General features: G+C 40.6%; 1 protein-coding gene across 2 annotated transcripts in view; it reads right to left on the bottom strand.

The window, feature by feature from the left end:
• LOC131983410 (serine/threonine-protein kinase BRSK2-like) overlaps positions 1-17,826 on the bottom strand; it is a 131,901-nt gene that overhangs the window by 4,702 nt on the left and 109,373 nt on the right. The window contains exons 13-19 of one of the 2 annotated variants that reach the window (XM_059348129.1): positions 16,316-16,375; positions 10,769-10,829; positions 6,754-7,411; positions 6,353-6,401; positions 5,405-5,528; positions 4,250-4,430; positions 2,947-3,036 (exon numbers count right to left, since the gene is read on the bottom strand). In XM_059348129.1, coding sequence (XP_059204112.1) covers positions 2,947-3,036; positions 4,250-4,430; positions 5,405-5,528; positions 6,353-6,401; positions 6,754-7,411; positions 10,769-10,829; positions 16,316-16,375 — 1,223 coding nt within the window. The remainder of the gene's footprint in view (positions 1-2,946; positions 3,037-4,249; positions 4,431-5,404; positions 5,529-6,352; positions 6,402-6,753; positions 7,412-10,768; positions 10,830-16,315; positions 16,376-17,826) is intronic. The other variant, XM_059348130.1, reaches the window with a different exon arrangement.

Here is a 17,826-nt window from a genome sequence, read left to right as displayed (position 1 = left end):
TATATCGAACAATAAGACGATATAGTAATTATCGTGACAGGCCTAGCTGAGAAGTTACAATATTTCTGATTCATTATGAATCTGTGGCAGCAAAACAGTTGTAGCATGACATGTTTGAGTTGATTTGCCTCACCTGACAGTACGTATGCACACATGCCACGTTCATGCTAAAAAATATCATGCAGCCCTTATAATCACTAAAGCTACAGCTGATATACCTTAAACAGTCTGTACTTTAACATATTCTCTAAACCGACTGTCAGCAACTGAGTGTTACAGAGTGAGCAGGAAAAAAAGACTCCATAAGAGAGTTTTTGTCTGAGAGAACCTCAAAAAGTCTCCTGTAGTGACGATCTACATTGTTGTTCTAAAGTATGACGTAATTTTTTGAAATCTTCAAGAACAGTCAGAGGAAAGTTAATATAAACCTAAAAGATCAGATTCTGTCTGGTCAGTTTCCTTGTTTTTGGTTTTGACGTGTTTTTGTTTAGGTTTTGCAGATAATTGGGTCAGAATGATGAATGTTTTTGTATCTATAGCAGAAAAAAAAACATATTTCTGACAGGAGACTGAGAAACAGGCTGAACATTCACTGTGGCAGACTTCACCCTTTAAAATCCATCTGCTGCTGCATCCACACAACCATAACCTTATACAGATATATGAGCTAACACACACACACACACACACATACGCACACAGGTTCATGTCTGTGGAGCTGTTAGGTGTTTAGTTTCATCGAACACATGCAGATTCTCTGGTTCTCTTTTGTCAGCAAACACCAACACAAACTGCTTGTTTGCTTGCTCGTCAGTTTGTCTGCATACAGAACAGAGCATGCTTCCATTTTAGTGCATCAGTCAAGTGGCAAACACACAGCAGTGTGTGTGAATGTCAGCGCAGCCAGAACCATCAGCACACACACAGTTTGACCCTGAGTGTGTGTGTGTGTTTGTGTGTGTGCATGGTTCTGGGCTGGCGTTTCATTCAGCATGCGAGTCATTCAGTTCATCCAGGTAGTGTTAGAGTAAAGCTGTGGATGACAAGAAGCAGGTGGCATGGAGAGCAGGCCAGAGGACAGAGAGAGAGATGTGGGTTATTGGCACATCTACAGGTGGAGGTGACTGAGGTTGTGCATACAGTGCCTGATAACAGTTCCCTTCTGTGGTAGCGACCGGGCAGACTGCTGCTGCTGCTGCACTGATAGTTTGTATTTTTTGTAGACGAGCTGAATGTAAGAGTCCTGCAGCGACACCGTGGCTGACAAAACAAGAATAAACAGCAGCTAATGGAGCTGAGAGAGAGAGGCTCAGAGGGAAGTGTGCACTATGTAGCTCTTTCAAGTCGTGCTTCTCATTTTCTGTTGTTTTTAAATGTATGAGGTATTTCTCTACAGGCAGTGTGTTACCTGCAGTAGATGGTCTATCGTTTGTAGAAGCAGAAATAAGTACTGACACAAGGTAAACAATGTGCAGTTCTCTAAAAAATCACTTAAAAGTGTATGTTATATTTAGAATATTTTCACTGCTCTACCTTGCTGTAAAACAGCTCTTTCTGTTAAAGGGAACTAAAGCCCCTTTTGAAGACACCAGACTCCATCTGTTAGCTTGTTTGTATTATTGTGTGACTTTGATGAATCCAAACTAACCCATAAAACCCCCAGTGTCATACAATAACACAAATAAACTAACCAATGAAGGCAGCAGTAGACCAGCAACTACTGTGTTATGCCAGGTGAAATTACTGTTATTGTCAATGTAGTGTGGTGGTTTGAACGGCTTAAGTTCCCCATCAGAAAGTTTTGTCCGGCAGTTGAAAATATTATAAATAAAGTGTACACTTGAACTACAATCAGTTTATCTGCCTCGGTCCACAGCAATAAACTGTTCAGCTTCTACAAACTGCTGCATGCATTTCACTTTAAACATCAAAGGCTTTTTGGTTTAAGTGATTGTGCAGATGAAATACAAAGTAATGTTGAAAAATCAAGCATTTTTAAAGGAATATATTTAAATTCAAGCAGATCTCTAACCTTAAAAAGTTGTCTGTCAAGTTAGTTGGTGAAACCTATAAATGATCACAACACTTTAAAGAAAATTGACTTTAGGGCTCAAATAGACAAAACAATGTCGTACATTTGTTGCTGTATTTGTTGTTTTGGAGCCACTGTGTGTCTGAGATGTCAGGACGTCTTTATTCATCACTTTTAATCAATGTTAAAATGCAAACTATCAGTCTACAGGCTGCAGGTCTGGTGTAGTGTGTGTGTGGAGGGCTTGTAGTTACTCTGCTTCACCACCAGAGGGGACCATTATCAAGTAAATAACCACAGATACAACGACAGCAAAACTACAGTATCACACTAACAAACAAACCGGAGAACACACAGTCACTCTTTCTTTTCTTCCATATTTTTATAATCCGTCCATTTATCTATAGGCAGCCCAAAATATCCAATCATCAGAGACGATTTCAGTGTGTTTATGTGACCTATAATAATATCCTCCTCCCTCTGTCAGACAGCTGATCTGCACATGTACGCTGGTGTAAACATCGTCTCCCTGTGAGTGTTTCTGCTGAGTCAGACGCCGCTGAGAGCCGAGGGGCCGTTACAGTGTGATGTACATCTCCAATAACGCTACCATGTCCTGTGTGTGTGTGTGTGTGTGTGTGTGTGTGTGTGTGTGTGTGCACGCCATGGTATGTGGCAGGGGCATGCACGTGGAGATGCCGTGTGCTAAAAGCAGTGTGCCGAGCTGAGCTGAGCCGAGCGGGTCCGAGCCGAGGTGTGCCGCGGTGTGGCTGTGCTGTGAGGAGTGCCAGGATGCCGGGAGGGAGGAAGGAAGGGAGGGAGGCTGTGAGGACGTGGAGGAAGAGGAGGAGGAGGAGGAGGAGGGGTGGGGGTTTAGGCGTGGTCGGGGGCGGGTGGCGAGGGACTGGACTTACCAGATATCTGGGGCTGCATGCCGGGCTGGTCAGAGCTGAGCAGCTGGGCCTGGATGGTCTCCACCACGCGCTTGAACCGTCGGCTGGGACCTGAGGAGGAAACATGGAGCGTTACGAGAGCTGTTTTAGATTTAGAATATGAAACACTGCTGGCTTCACCATCTGTGAGAGAGGAAGCAGTGAGATGGAAGTGACAATGAGAAAAAATAGTTTTCTGTTCTCTTGCAGGCTGCAACACTGATGGATTTAAGAGCTGCATCGACCAGCTGATTCTGGTCACATAGAGCCTGTTCTGTCCAGGGTAAATTTAAACACATGCGTTCACACTACAGGCTGAAAATTACTGGGGATTTGGGTTGATGGCAGTCAATTTTACAGAACAGGAATAACAGCAAGGTCAGTTTTTTATAATAGAGAAATATATACTCTCTTCCTGCTAAAACAGAGGGACCGGAGTCCTCCTCTGGTCCAGGCACAGCGGTGAAAGTCCTGTTCAAACAGGGGGGTGGTTCTACAAGGTGCTTTAGATTTAACTTGTTACATTTAGACCCCAGACTCATCACACTACAAGGCTGTAATTAGGAGGACATGTGATCGTTGCAGCTGTATGTGACGGTGTGATGTGTTGAGACCCTCGCTGCTCTGCTGGTTTCAGGTTTTCCTCCAGGTGTTGGAGTCTGGCTGCACAGATCGTCTGTCTCTATGTTCTTCTGCAGCCACAAACAAAGCTCCGCACCATGGGTGATCGGACCTTTTCCTCTGCGGCTCCAAGGATGTGGAATGCCCCTACCAGACCACCTGAGGGCCCCACTCACTTTAGATATCTTAAAGCGAGACCTGAAAACCCTTCTTTTTATGAAAGCATTTTGCTGAATGTCTTTTTTAGCTTCTGCTTTTAACACCTGATAATTTTATTTTTGTATCGTGTTGCTCTCATAGTTTTTTTAATTTTCTGCAGCACTTTGAGATTGTTAAAATGTAAATCGCAACACAAATAACATATTATTATTATTATTATTACCAGTAATTTCTGTTCTGCTGATTTGGAAGTAAAAAAATGGACGAAATGTGTTCTCTAAACTAATTCATATTTTATATCACAGATGTTGATTCCATTGATGGGAAGTGAGGGAGAGCTTGCTCACACTCAAAGCTGCAGATGTGACATTTTATGCCTTTTGTGCTTGATCAAAAATCATAGATTAGAAAATTGCCGTCCGTCACCTAATGAATTGACTGATCAGTTCAGCCCTGTTTTACATTAACAAACAGCTGGATGCGGCTGCTGTGCGCTCAGTGCTACCTGACAGCAGGGTGAAGGTGACAGAGTAGATGCCGTTGTCCTTGGTGGCGCTGGTGCTCTCCGTGTAGGTGATGTCCACCTGGAACTTGACCGGCTTCTGGAAAACCGTGGGACCGGCTGTGGACTTGTACTCGGCCCGGAAGCTGGTCTGAGAGATGACGCTGTGGCTCAGACTGGGGATCTGAGCGCGGGGGGGCAGAGTGTGAGTCAGCAGCAACAACACACACAAACAACTTCTGCATGAGTTCAGACGTGAGAGGAACAGACAGGAGCAGACGGTGTTAAACGTGAACTCGTCAGTGTTTTGCAGCGTCAGCGTCCGAGTCAACGCTGACGATGAGACGAGAAGAGACAGACAGCTGCACAACACGCTGCTGTCTGTCAAGAGAAAACCATTCTGTCCTTAAAACTATTATTTCATAAAAGTAATAATAAAAGTCTACTGGAGCATTCCTGATGTATCTTTGGTTCCTGCACTTGATTCTAAAGCATCTGAACTATTTCAGCCAAACTGGTTCAGAACTATAACGTTGGTTTGCAGCAGGAACCATAAATGGGTTTCCTGAAGTTTCAAATTCTGCAGGTTGAAAAAAAGCAGATAGTTCAGCGCATAAGAGCCTCTACAGATACTCATCATGGAGCTCAGTTTGAGGAAAATCAAAAAGATTTGTATTACTAAATTCCAGACATCTTGAAAACACTACAGGTGAATTGCAATGTTTATCCTATATAATCGTTCCCAGTTGATTACCTACATTAACACAATATTTTTTATATTACAATTTTCTTTTTATGTTTAAATATGCAAATGAGACATTTTATTATGCTACTTTTGGTGAATTTAGGAGAAATCTACAGACACAAATAGACAGTGTAATAAAGTGTGATAAAATAAACCACTGAATGTGTGTTTTGGATGTTCTAAAGTTTACATACACAATATAATATATACTATGTGTTAGAATACTAGAGTTCACTTTTGTAGTGAAAGATTTCCCTGGTTTCTTTTACTGTGAATTTACACCAGAGACCAGAGACAGAATGAGCAGAAATAAGTGTGGATTCTTCAGACAGTAAGAGAAGAGGAGGAGAGCAGATGACGGATGGATGTTGAGGTTTTTCAGAATGTAGAGACACTAAGAAGAGGAGACTCACAGAGAGGAAGGCGTGGACGATGTCCGCCTTGATGGAGCTCAGAGGTTTGTCTCTGATCACAATGAAGATCTGCTCCTCTTTCTCCAGGTTGATGAAGTTACCGAACCACGACTTCTTAGCCAGTCTGCAGAGAGACCACACTCAGTCTGAACCACCACAGTTTGTATTTGAAACCAGTTTTCTCCCATAATTTTCTCATTAAAAATGAACGCATGAATTCCCAGAATTTAGTTTCTAAATACAAACAAACCCAAAGAGAAACAGAATCGGTCTGAAACCTTTCAGCTGTTAATTTAGTAACCATCAACAACCACTGTGATTATATTATGTATCTACCTACCTTCACATTTTTATGGTCAAATTTTCAAAACTGTTCCATCATTTTACAAAGACCCATAATGAAATTTCCATTACTTAGAGGGTCCAATTCTGGAAACAATGCAGCAACATTAGTTTCAAGCATCAGATCCATTTATTCTTAAAGCACTGTGATCCTCAAAAAGGACAGAGACACAATGCCATAGAACACAGAGAAAAAATTAAGATATGTATGTGACAGTTAATGTAAAACGTGACGATTGAATGCATGCTAGGGCTGCGTTACCTCACATCAATTCACTGTTATTTATATTATCTACAGGAGATTACTGTAACATTTAAATGTATTATACAAACTACATTTCATTGCTTTGGGTTGGAAATTTCGATTTTGAGGTTTCCCACAGTTGTAGGAAAATAAAATAAAACGTTACAGTAATCTCCTGTAGATAATTCCACGTAAAATAAATACCAATGAATATTTATCTTGTTCCTGAAGTAAACGCAGCATGAACCCCGTATAATCTTACATATGTGTTGTACATGGACAAAACATGAAGATAAACACATGATTCTCTGATGACTGTAAAACAGTCCGGTGAGTCGGTGACGAGCTGCTGTGTTACTCACTCTGGAGACGAATCTGGAGTCAGACTGGACATGTCCTCCTGGGTGGGAACTGTGGAATTAAACAGGTCAGAGGTCACAGAGTTAGGTGGTCTTAAAGATGCTTCTGTTTTCAGATTGTATCAATCTATAATCAGTAAATGAGATTATCTGCAGAAAACATGGAATGTTCTGCAGGCTGTAATGAGATGTTATCTGTGTTATCAGTCTGAGCGTCCAGAGGCTGCGGTGCCTGGTGACGAGGCCGACAGCAGGTGAGCTGCTAAATGCTGCTGTTAGCAGCAAACAGATGATTTGTACTTTTCCCCCTGAGCTACAGGAATAAACACTGTGCTGAATCCATTATCATACAGATAAGAAGGAGATTAAATCATAAAGATCTGATGAGAATAAATCATAAACACCTTGCATTTTCCTGCGGTGGAAGCGCGGCGAGCCCAGGAAGCTGTTCTTGATGGAGTTGAGGCGTGTCCTCCAGGGCATGCCCCCGATGGAGGGGCTGGGCGGCGGCGTGGGGCTGGGCGTGCCGGCCGGGCTGTCCTTGGGCGTGTGCACCGGGGTGCCTTTGGGGGTGGGGAGAGGGCTCCCTCTGGGGGAGGGGTGGGGGGTCACCTGCGTGATGGGGACAGATTTGCCGTTGTGGTCAGGGTGGAGGTGGTGGCGGCGGCGGGGCGACATGGGGGGCACCGGGGAGAGGGGGATGGACAGCTTTGGGGGGACGGTGAGGGGGGGGTGGCGCCTCACCCGGGGGCTGTTGGGGATGCAGGGCGCCAGAGGCTGGCAGGGCGTGGACGGCTCAGATTTGGGGGCGGTGGGGGACTGGGCCGTGTTAGGGAGCGGGTTGGACCTGGTGGTCTGCAGGGGCTTCTCGGACACTTTGGGCTTGGCGGGGAGGGTCTGCGTGCGGGGGTGCATGAGGGGAGACCCCATCTTTGGCTGATAGGAGTTGGGCGTGCGTGGCCCCACCCCATTGAGGCGGACCTCGGGGGAATGGGTGGGGCTGCAGTTGGGGGACTGACACAGGTCTGGGGACTGGGGCGGGATGAAGAACCGCCGGTTGGGCTGCGATTGGTCATGCGAGCCAGCCAATGAGAAAGCGCGGCCCGTTAAAGGTTCATTCCCATAAAATAAACACACAGCAGGAAATAAAAGAGGAGCGTGGCGGATGGGTTGAGAGGTGGAGCAGGCAGGGAGTGGTGAGAGTGCAAGAAAGAAAGAAAACAGAACATGCGATTAGCAAAGTGATCAGCCAATCAGCACGCAGCAGTGGAGCATTCATGACGCATCAACAGGAGGGATGCACCGAGACCAGACTTCTGTACAATACAAGAAAGGAAATTTTTTTCATGAACTACTTGAATAAAAAACGAATTGGTTCATGATCTAAGTCACTATGTAAAAAAGCCCTATTCCAAAAAAAAATTGGGACACTAAAATACCTGAAATTAAAACAGAAAGCGATGATTTGCAAATATTTTTCAACCTATATTAGATTGAAAACATTGCAAAGAAGATACCTAATGTATAAAGTGGGAAACTTGTAAATATATGACTCTGAATTCTGACTTTGATGCATTCTGTCTTAATTCAATTGTTTTTAATTTAACTTTAGAGTATTAAAGTGATGTCAGTTAGTCAGAAATATTTATCTAGTTCTAAGTTTGTTAACTATGAGTATAGAATTAAATAATAATTACTTTTTATTTGAAAGTGAAATATTTAAAGTTTAAAGTTAATTCCTACAACTTAAACTAGGCAAAACTTAACTAAAACTTTTTCACTTAAAATCAGGATGTAAGTTGATTTGTGTCCGATCATTCGGTGCATCCCTGATTACCAGCAGAGTGACCCAGCTCCAAAGCTAACAGGTTTAGCTTCCCCCTCCAGCGGGGAGCAGCAGAGACATGCAGAGCTGAGCACGACGCTGTGGGATGAATGAGCAGATCACTGAGTGACAGTCACACACACACACACACACACAGGAGCTCCTCCTCAGTCTCAGCTCATTGGACAGAGGTGTGTGTGTGTGTGTGTTTGTGTGTGTGTGTGTGTGTGTGTGTGTGTGTGTGTGTGTGTGTGTGTGTAGATAACTGTACAACTGTACAAACTAAACTCACAAAGTGTTATTATTAATATTATTTTACTATTTACTAATATTATATTTACATTAGTAACATTTTGAGGTACGAATCTCATGCCACTTCTACATTTCAGCAGGAAATATTGTATATGTATATATTCTTACTCTGACCGCTGTAGTTATTTTACAAATTCTGATTTTTTTTTCACACAATCATATGAAAATGTGCAGCAGAAACAATATTCTGAGGGTTTGCCATTTTTTTATGTAGAAAAAAAATGTTTCCAGATTTGCATACATTAATAATGTTTCTGTTTTAGTAATAATGTTGAGGTTAAGACCATACACACATAGTCAAGGTATCACACATTGTGCATCATGTCTCACTATTTTTTACAAACCAAACAATTGATTTATGGAGAAAATAATCACAAGATTAATGCATAAATAAAATAATCATTAATGTATAGTTCAGTCAGTAAAATCCTGCTTTTGCATGAATGCATGAATAATAATAATCTAATGATATTATAGATTATTTTCATACTTTTATTAGTTTAACAACATTTAATTGATTATATTTTCATACTTTTACTACAGTAACATTTTTTCTCTCATTCTACCATTGTTATCTACAGATCAGAATTTGGTGGATGTGACCTGAATAAACCTGACAGAGGAAAGAAGTTCAGTTTTTGCACGAGGCTCATTACTTTTCAAACTCTCCATAATTAAACAGATAAGGATAATAAAAACCTTCCTGAAGAATAAAACATGGATTCATTAAATTAAAAGATGACAGGCAGTCTGTGTCTTCGCTCATGTTTCCTTATAAAACTCTTCTGAAACAAAACGCTGCAGGACAGAGCTGCTGAAGCTGACCTGCAGCGTGAACCTTTGTGCTGCAGCTGCATCTCTCAGACTTCTCTGATTGATGCATCACTTCTTCAGCTAATCTGCAGCTGCATGAGAATCTGTTCATATGGACATTAAATCACCGGATCTCATCTGGAGTTCAGTGTTTGGCCTCCGATGGATCCGGTCCCCCTTCATCTAAAGCTGTGTGACGAGCAGACAGAGACGCACAGCTCGACCTTCATGAGCCGAGTTTATCACAACTAGTCATGATGATGATGCCTGTCACGGTGGAGATATATCACATCATCGTAAAAGATCTGAGGAAAGTTTGGCGTTGTTTACTATAATCATATATAAGACTGAGGACAGTTCTGTAAAACTAATTATTCAGCCGTTGACACACTTGATGATTAATGATTGGGTGTGAAGTGTTAACCTGCAGTTTACTCTCTTTATTAGACCTGTCAGTCTCCACACTGCAATTATAACTTTATTATAAAAGCTATTAAAATACAGTCAGCTGCCAGTTTGTTCTGTCGGCTCTCATTAATAAAACAAACTCTCAGTCTAGCCTGATATAACTGAACCGGACCAAAAATGAAGATTTTAAAATGACGACACGTCTCTAAAACAGTTTAGACACAAACTGAACTCTATAACCAGGGACGCACAGACTAAGAAAATATTGTTAATGTACTGGAGAAACAAAGAAATCTTCGAGCTAACAGTGAAACCTGACAACTGAGTGTGCAGCTGGTTATATTTTACTATAACTCTCACTTGGACGTGACAACAAAGTTAAAGTTTAAGCTGTAACTTTAAAGGTCAGTAAGTTCATCTGCAGCCTTCCTACTCAGTTTTTTTCAATGCAAGTAATTACCATAATTAATATTTTCGCTGCTTTTTCTTTCCCTTTTTCTTACAAATATTAAAATTGTGATAATATGGTTTAACTGGGGATTTACTGGTTATTAGGGGGGTACTTGACTGCAAATATATTGTTTGGAGAAGCACAAATTATGTGACAGAAACATGATTTTTTTGGAGAAAAAGACTCAAGTCTTTGTATTAATCATTATGTTGCTTAACTATAATGGAAAGTACAGTCTGCAATATGTAAAAATATACTTTATAGTGAAATATATGCCAATATTAAATCAATTTGAGGCCCAAAAATTGCACTGCCAATAAAAAATGATGTTATTAAATCCACCTAATTTTCTGTGACCGGACCTTCATATCTTCTATTTTAATGGACTTATCTTTGTTATATGTTGTTGTTGTTGCTGTTTAAAAATATAGAATAACACCAGATTTATAAAAATTAGGCTTCTGTCTCGCCCGTCCATCACACAGCTGCTGATGAAGTGCACAGGGTGTGTATGAGCTGCTTATGAGACGCTGGTGTTGATGGACATCTGGTGTGTGAGCGGGGAGACAGCCAGTGAGGTGCATTGTGGGAAACCGATGAGTGGACTTACCCGGGGGCTGCTGAGAGGACTGGTGGACAGACCGGAGGATGCCCCGCTGATCGACCGCGATCTAAACAAACACACACACGGTCAGATTAATACACCACACACGCTGTAGTACACAACAACAACAACACACATACACACACAACATGTACACACAAAACCTGTTTGTGTTGTTTTTTAGAAACGAAGCGACTGAAGCTGAAAAGAGACTCAAACAAGGACAGAGGAGAGAAAACTTGTTCTTATTTTCTCACAAACTCTTTTATCCTTCCGCAAAGTTTTACTCCTGTAAGAAACTTTTCATCTTTAAGTATCTGAGACGTAACTTCTACCCATTAACTTAGTGAAACATCCTGTTCATTTTTTTGTGTGTGAATAGTAAACACCACCGCATATTATGTTTTTGTTTCTGATTTTGAACATATATAAACCTCATTTATGGGGTAATTCTGTGTATTTTTATTATGAAATCAAACATAATACATTGAAAAGCAAACCTATTGAAACTGTAATTTGACAAATCAAAAAGTTTTGTTTGCTGAATTTACAACTCTGTGAAGCCGTCTGCTCTCCACTTTATTTAGTTCTTACATTTTTAATTGCAAACTTCTGTTTGATTTCCTAATAAACACACAAAAGTAATCCCATGCATTTAATGTCTTAGTTACCTTGTTGCTGCATTAAATAAGAATATTGAATAATAAATCTCTTTAGCAGTGACAGGTTGAATATTTGTTGTTGTGGCTCGAGATAAAAAGTGAGGTGCAGGAATTCTGATTCCTCCTCTGGGGAACAACTATCCGATGGTTTTCAGATTGTTCAGTCACCAACAAAATGTGAAACTGATGAGGAAATCTATAGAAAAACGCTGCTGATGGAACAGAAGCTTTTTATTTTCTCAGGATGTTAGAGAGTCGCTGGATAAAAAAAAATGCTGTTTTGGTCAGAAACCGTCAAACAACGAGCGATTCCTGTTAACGTTTACTGACACTCAGACAATATCTGAAGATAGTTCAGACATGTCAGCATTAAAACGCGCACACACACACACACACACACACACACACACACACACACACACTGCAAAATTCATTAGCACAGTTTCTCTCTTTTCTTCTCTTCATGAGCTTTTTCATTTTTCATTTACGTGTCATTAACTTTTCATATCTCCCTCCTTCTCGTCTCTTTCTGGATCACACACACATACACACACACACACACACACACACACACACACACACACACACACACACACACACATACATACATACATACATACACACACACACACACACACACACACACACACACACACATGCACACACACACCTTCACACACAAACACGCAGGCGCACGCACACTCTTTTACCAAAAAGCATACAGGCCTGCTGATGTCTTTGAAGACTTTGGGATTTAATTGCCCATAGACAATTTGGCTTTGTTGGAAGTGAAAAATGAAAACAGTAAATCATAATTAAATATGCTTGAAGACACACACACAGATATACAAACGCATGCACACACACACACACACAGATATACACATGCACACACGCACGCGCACACACACACACACACACACAAACACACACACACAGGAGGGATGACATCACTGGCGTTAAATGAGCTCCTGCAGCTGCCTCGTCGACATGTTTCCAATGTAAAGTGTTTTTCTGCTAATGGTGTAATTCTGTTCATCTAATATCATTTTCATTGAGACTGTTATTGCTTCTTTCTTGTTTCTCACAATAAAACCGTCATGTTGTAAAAGTGTCATTTGTGTTTCTCTGAGTGTCTTCCCTGTAATCAGCTGAACTAACAAATGAAGCTGATGGTGTCTGTGCTCCATTTAAACACTGAGCAGTTTAATGATTCTCTTCATTCTTCACTTTCAGCTTATAGAACAGAACATATAGAGCCCTGAGGGCTTATTGTTTCATTCGTTTTAAAGATTTTTTGTTCTCTTTCTAGTTCTTTTTTTAGTTGAACAGTGTGGAAACAACTCTGACTGTGACTCTGGGATTTAAGTCATTCAGATCACTCACTAGCCACTCAAATATAAAAACATATCTGTTTTAACTTGACAGAAAATACTGTAAAATACAATATATGTAGACCTTGGTTTGAATTGTCTCCCTTTAAATGTACTGACACCTAAAACAAATTAATTTAGTTTTTTAGTTGAGTTATTAAATTGACAGCCTGTCGGGGAACTGAAGCTGTTGTCTTCAAAGCCGCCAAACTCCATTGACAAAAACAGTAATTTTGCTTCACAGAACGAGTGAGTTACTAGTTTAATTCTGCCTCGATCGATTAGTTTGTGTTATTGTGTGACTTTGGAGATTAAAATAGTTAGTTTGAATTCACACGATAACACAAACTGACTCACCGATTGAGGCAGCAGTAGATCAGCAGCTCCTGTCTTCTGCAAGGTGAAATGCGTGTTTTTGTCAAAGGAGTCTGGTGTCTTTGAAGAGAGCACAGATGAATATAAGGGCTTCAGTTTACAATGCGATAATCCTGTCTGGCAGCAAAGAAAAAAAACAGGAAATATTCTAAATGCAGCATCAACATCAGTTTTAGTGTTCTGTAGAATATATATACAATATCTTCACAGCATTACCGTGCTATCAGACAGCTCTTTCTCATGTGAACCTGAAGCTGTTACCTCTGTGTGACTTTGGTGAATGTTACCTAAAGACCCACAATAACAGAAACAAACTAATGGATTGAAGCAGCAGTCGACCAGCAGCTCCTGTGTTCTGTGAGGTAAAATTACTGTTTTTATCAATGGAGTCTGGTGTTTATTAACAGCTTCACTTCCCCGTCAAAAAGGGCTGCCTGACAGCAAGATAAAGAAGTGAAAATATTCTTAATCTAACACACAAATACACTGATTTATTTTCTGTATCAGTACTCACCATCTCATGAACCTCATACAACCATTTACAGAACATTTACAGCCTTTACAGAACAATAAAGTTTCTGCTACCAGGCATTATTTGTTAATAGATTCTCTGTTGGTTTGAGTCTTTTCATGGATTTGTTGACAACAAGAAACGCGTATAATATTACACCTGAGTGATCAGAGCCTCATCACGGTTTCTTTATCCGTGTTTGTGCTGATCAGAGCCGAACACACCGTTCCCACTGTTCACTAACACCGAGGAGGTATCCACTGGCTGCCGGCTTCATTAATGATGAAGAGGAGACTCTCCACACTGTCACACACTTCAGAGTCGAGCTTCCATTAACAAGCTACTCATTAACTGTGACACCCATCCAGTCGGCGATCAGGAAGCTGGAGCTGGCGAGTCTTTGAAATCTGAAAATTAATTCACGGTCCGTCGCTGGCGATGTGTGTTGGAGAGGGAGCGTCAGAAACACGCTGCAATTTATGGATCTCCCCAATTAGATGATGGGGGAGATAAAGGACTATTCAGTGGGAGTGAAAGCCTGATTTCAATCTCCTGTTTGTGCTCCATCTGCATTCCTGGCAATTAATTTATGCTAATCTGCAGCGAGGCCGCGGATCCATCGACAAAACTGTGTTTCCCCGCACAAGGTCAGCCACACAGGGAGGCTGAGCAATATTACCCCTCCCCAACAGACTGGCACAAACAAATAAAACACACACACACACACACACACACACACACACATCGTGGAGTGAAGAGGGGTGGGAGGAAGGAGGGGAAGCAAGAGAGGAAACAGAAAAGTTGACCTAAAAATTCTCCTCTCCCCCCGAGGGCTGAGGAAGGAAAGTGTGTGCTATTTTTCTGACTTCAGAGAAGAAAATATTCTGCTGCTTTTCTCTCAGAAATCCCATAGATACAGTCATTGTTTGGGTTTATGATGTTTAATTTACCTTGAATATTTGCGCTGTTAGCAGACTTTTTGGATCTAATCTGAAGCTGATACTCGACTCATTGTTGGGCTACAAAGGCTTCCTCTTTATGTTAAAGTGATCAGTTCATCAGAAGAGGCACAGATCAGAGGGGGAAATGGTAAAATGCACACAGGCTCATATTTGATGTGGCCAACATTAATTAATATATATATAAATAAATCTGTCAGGGGGCAGATATCTGCCACTTTTTCTGCATGCATAGATTTGAATTTTGAAGCTTTGCCATGAGGTCATGTTTTCAGATCAGCTGTTGGTTTGTCTGTCAGCAGGATTACTGAAAAACTACTGAACTGATTTTTATGAAACTGGTTGAAGCATGAGCCAAAGAAGAACCTCTTAAATTTTGTAGTGGATCTGATTCTAGGGGTGGATAGCAGAATTATTTTTCAACACCTTGGTGGAGGTCTGAGAGCTCTTTTAGTTGATTTTTTGGGCCAGTTGGTGGCAGACGATTGAACTTCTGATATATAACACATTATGAGGTTGTTATTGCTGCTGTGAGTTAATTTTCACATCCAGCAGACTCAGCAGTGTCATGTTATTATTCCAGTGGAGTCGTGTTTGTGTCACCTGATGAATTTAGGCCCATTATTGACTCTTTGTTAGCTCTATTTTTGGTCTCCACCAACTCCTGAGAAACATATCTGTGTCTTTAGCTGCTAAATGCTTGACTCATGTTTACATCTAACTGTCAAGTGGATTTGAAGCGAACTGTCACAATAACAGAAATGCGAGTTAGACGCATGTCCCAAAACTAAACGAGGCAGAAAAGCTCTGCAGCTTTTTCACCTTTCAGAGTAAACTGAGACATTTTATCCATTGTTAGTATAAACATAATGTAAAAACTAAACAGATCTCGTTATTCTCTCTGATATCTTGTGTTCACTAGGCAAACAAACAGGTGATTTATCCGTCACAGACATTCGACATGTGGTCAGAGTCAAACAGCACCTCGGTACGGAGCCGTAATGAGCTAACAGGTGATAGAGACGCGTTGGCTGAAAAAGAAATGCAGGAGCAGAAAGAAATACAGTGATTCAGGACACTTTGGAGACTAAAATGCTGAAATATACAAATCCAAAACAACAGAAACATTTTTACTGAACATATGCAACATTTTTTGTCTAATTTCCAAACTCTAACTTTCAAATGAAAGTAATTCCTGAAACATCTTTATTTCTATAGGAGACATATTTGAATACCTTTGCAGCAGTGGCAGAGTTTCTGTGTTTTGCTGCAGATATCTGAGATTTCTTTGCAGTGTAATGACTGATTGTGTTCATTTATAGACTGCCTCATTTGTGCTATTATTCCAAAAATGGTAAAAGCAGATTTGTAGTTTTAATGCATGTGTATATATATGTTTTTCATCTCTTTTAGGTTTTTGGAATAAGCCTGTTGTTAGTATGTACGTTTGTATTTTACTCACTTTTTCTACGACTTTTCTTTTCAATGTGCAAACAAAGAACAAGAACTAGAGTAGAGAATGTTAACAGGTTACTAGACAACATGCTACATATAAAAGTGACAGACAAGACAGTTAAAGAACTAGAAAAGAAAGCTTAACTAATAAAAGGTGAAAAAGGAAGAACACAAAGGATCTGACACGACAGACAAACACAAACGGAGCCGACCAATACCTTTCTTCCTTGCTGCAGTTAGCGTTTGTGATATCCAAGCTTTTACTGAAAACAGATTTGCTAAAAAGGGGGCAGACAGAAAACCAAGAGACAGACAGAAAGGTCGTCACATAAGGGGAATCCTAATGTTGAGCATGCATCAAAAACAAACAGAACAAACAACTTAACACTAAAAAAATACTAAAAATAATAATAAAATAACCTCCATGAAACAAAGAGCAACGCAAAAAGTCAGAGCATGCACACATCCAGAAATCAGAAGATAAACCAGGAGGAGAAGCACAGTCATGGGTCATGCTGCAGTCAGTGGGACATTCAACACGCTGCCTGAGACTCAGATCATCTCTGAGAAATGTTTCAGAGGAGAGGAGACACTCAGAGACTCTGAAAATACAGAAAAATAAAACCAAATGCTCTGGATGTTTGTGAGAGTTGTTCGCTCTTAGTCTAACATGTGCTGTTAGAGACAGGTTTGATGCTGTGAAACATGTTTAATCTACAAAAGTTAAACTGATCCGAGGTGACAGCAGCAGAGACGTGTGTTTCCTCGGTCGCTGCACAGTAAAGTTTCAGTGTGAGGAGTCGCTGTTTCCTTATTAATTACAAAGAGGTTACATCAGAATATATTCTGTCCAGTCCAGCTGATATGTTGAAACATTCACTGTTGCTTTGCATCTTTTAGCTGTGAATGAACGCTTTCTTTTGGCAGATTTCCAGACAACTCGTGTCAGCAAAGCCGCTGGGAGCTCTCTACGTCCAGACAGGCACCTCTCAGTATGTCTTAAAATGTTGTACTGTTTGGTTTTGGTTGGTCCTCTTGTTTAAATTTGCACTGCCTCACATATGCCAATCACATCAATAGTCTCTGTTTTAGAAACCTGAGAGACACCAGCTGACCACGCCAAAATAAGAGGCCACCTTTATGGATAAGAAAACCTTTAAGTGCAGGAAATTCAACAATATTTTCCTTTTGAAATCAGGAAAGTGCTGTAACGTTACTGGACAGTGTAAGTTTACCAGTGATGAAAATTACCATTAGAAACCTTGCAAGTTGTTTCCCAACTTCTTTAACTTCTCATGGAATGAGATGATGTAAAACTGTGAGAATAAAATGTTATAATAAATAATACAAGTTAAAGTTCCGAGAGCAGCTTGTTCCTGACTGGCTCCTATTCTAACAGCTGTGCCACTTTCTGCTGTGCTGCTTTATATTATGGTGATTTTGTTTGATTATTTTACTTATTTTCTGGTGGATGGGTTCAAAAAACTACAATACCCATGAGCCTCAGCTGCTGTTGGGGACTGAGACTTCATTGTTCATCTCCATTTGTAAAGGAACTGATTTAAACTTTAAACTAATGTTTTCCTTTATATACAGTCTGTGGTGCAGTTTATTTTCCAGTTTGTGTGTTCAGTCAGTCTATGAACGTCACATCTGGCGTTTGTGTCTCTGCAGGACAAAATCTGACAGTTGAGACATAAAGGCTTCATGTAATTCATATTAATCAGCA

The sequence above is a fragment of the Centropristis striata genome, chromosome 2, assembly GCF_030273125.1.
Source record: "Centropristis striata isolate RG_2023a ecotype Rhode Island chromosome 2, C.striata_1.0, whole genome shotgun sequence".
NCBI classification, from domain to species: domain Eukaryota; kingdom Metazoa; phylum Chordata; class Actinopteri; order Perciformes; family Serranidae; genus Centropristis; species Centropristis striata.
Note: the sequence above shows the minus strand (reverse complement) of the source record. Positions and strands in the feature narration are given on the sequence as shown.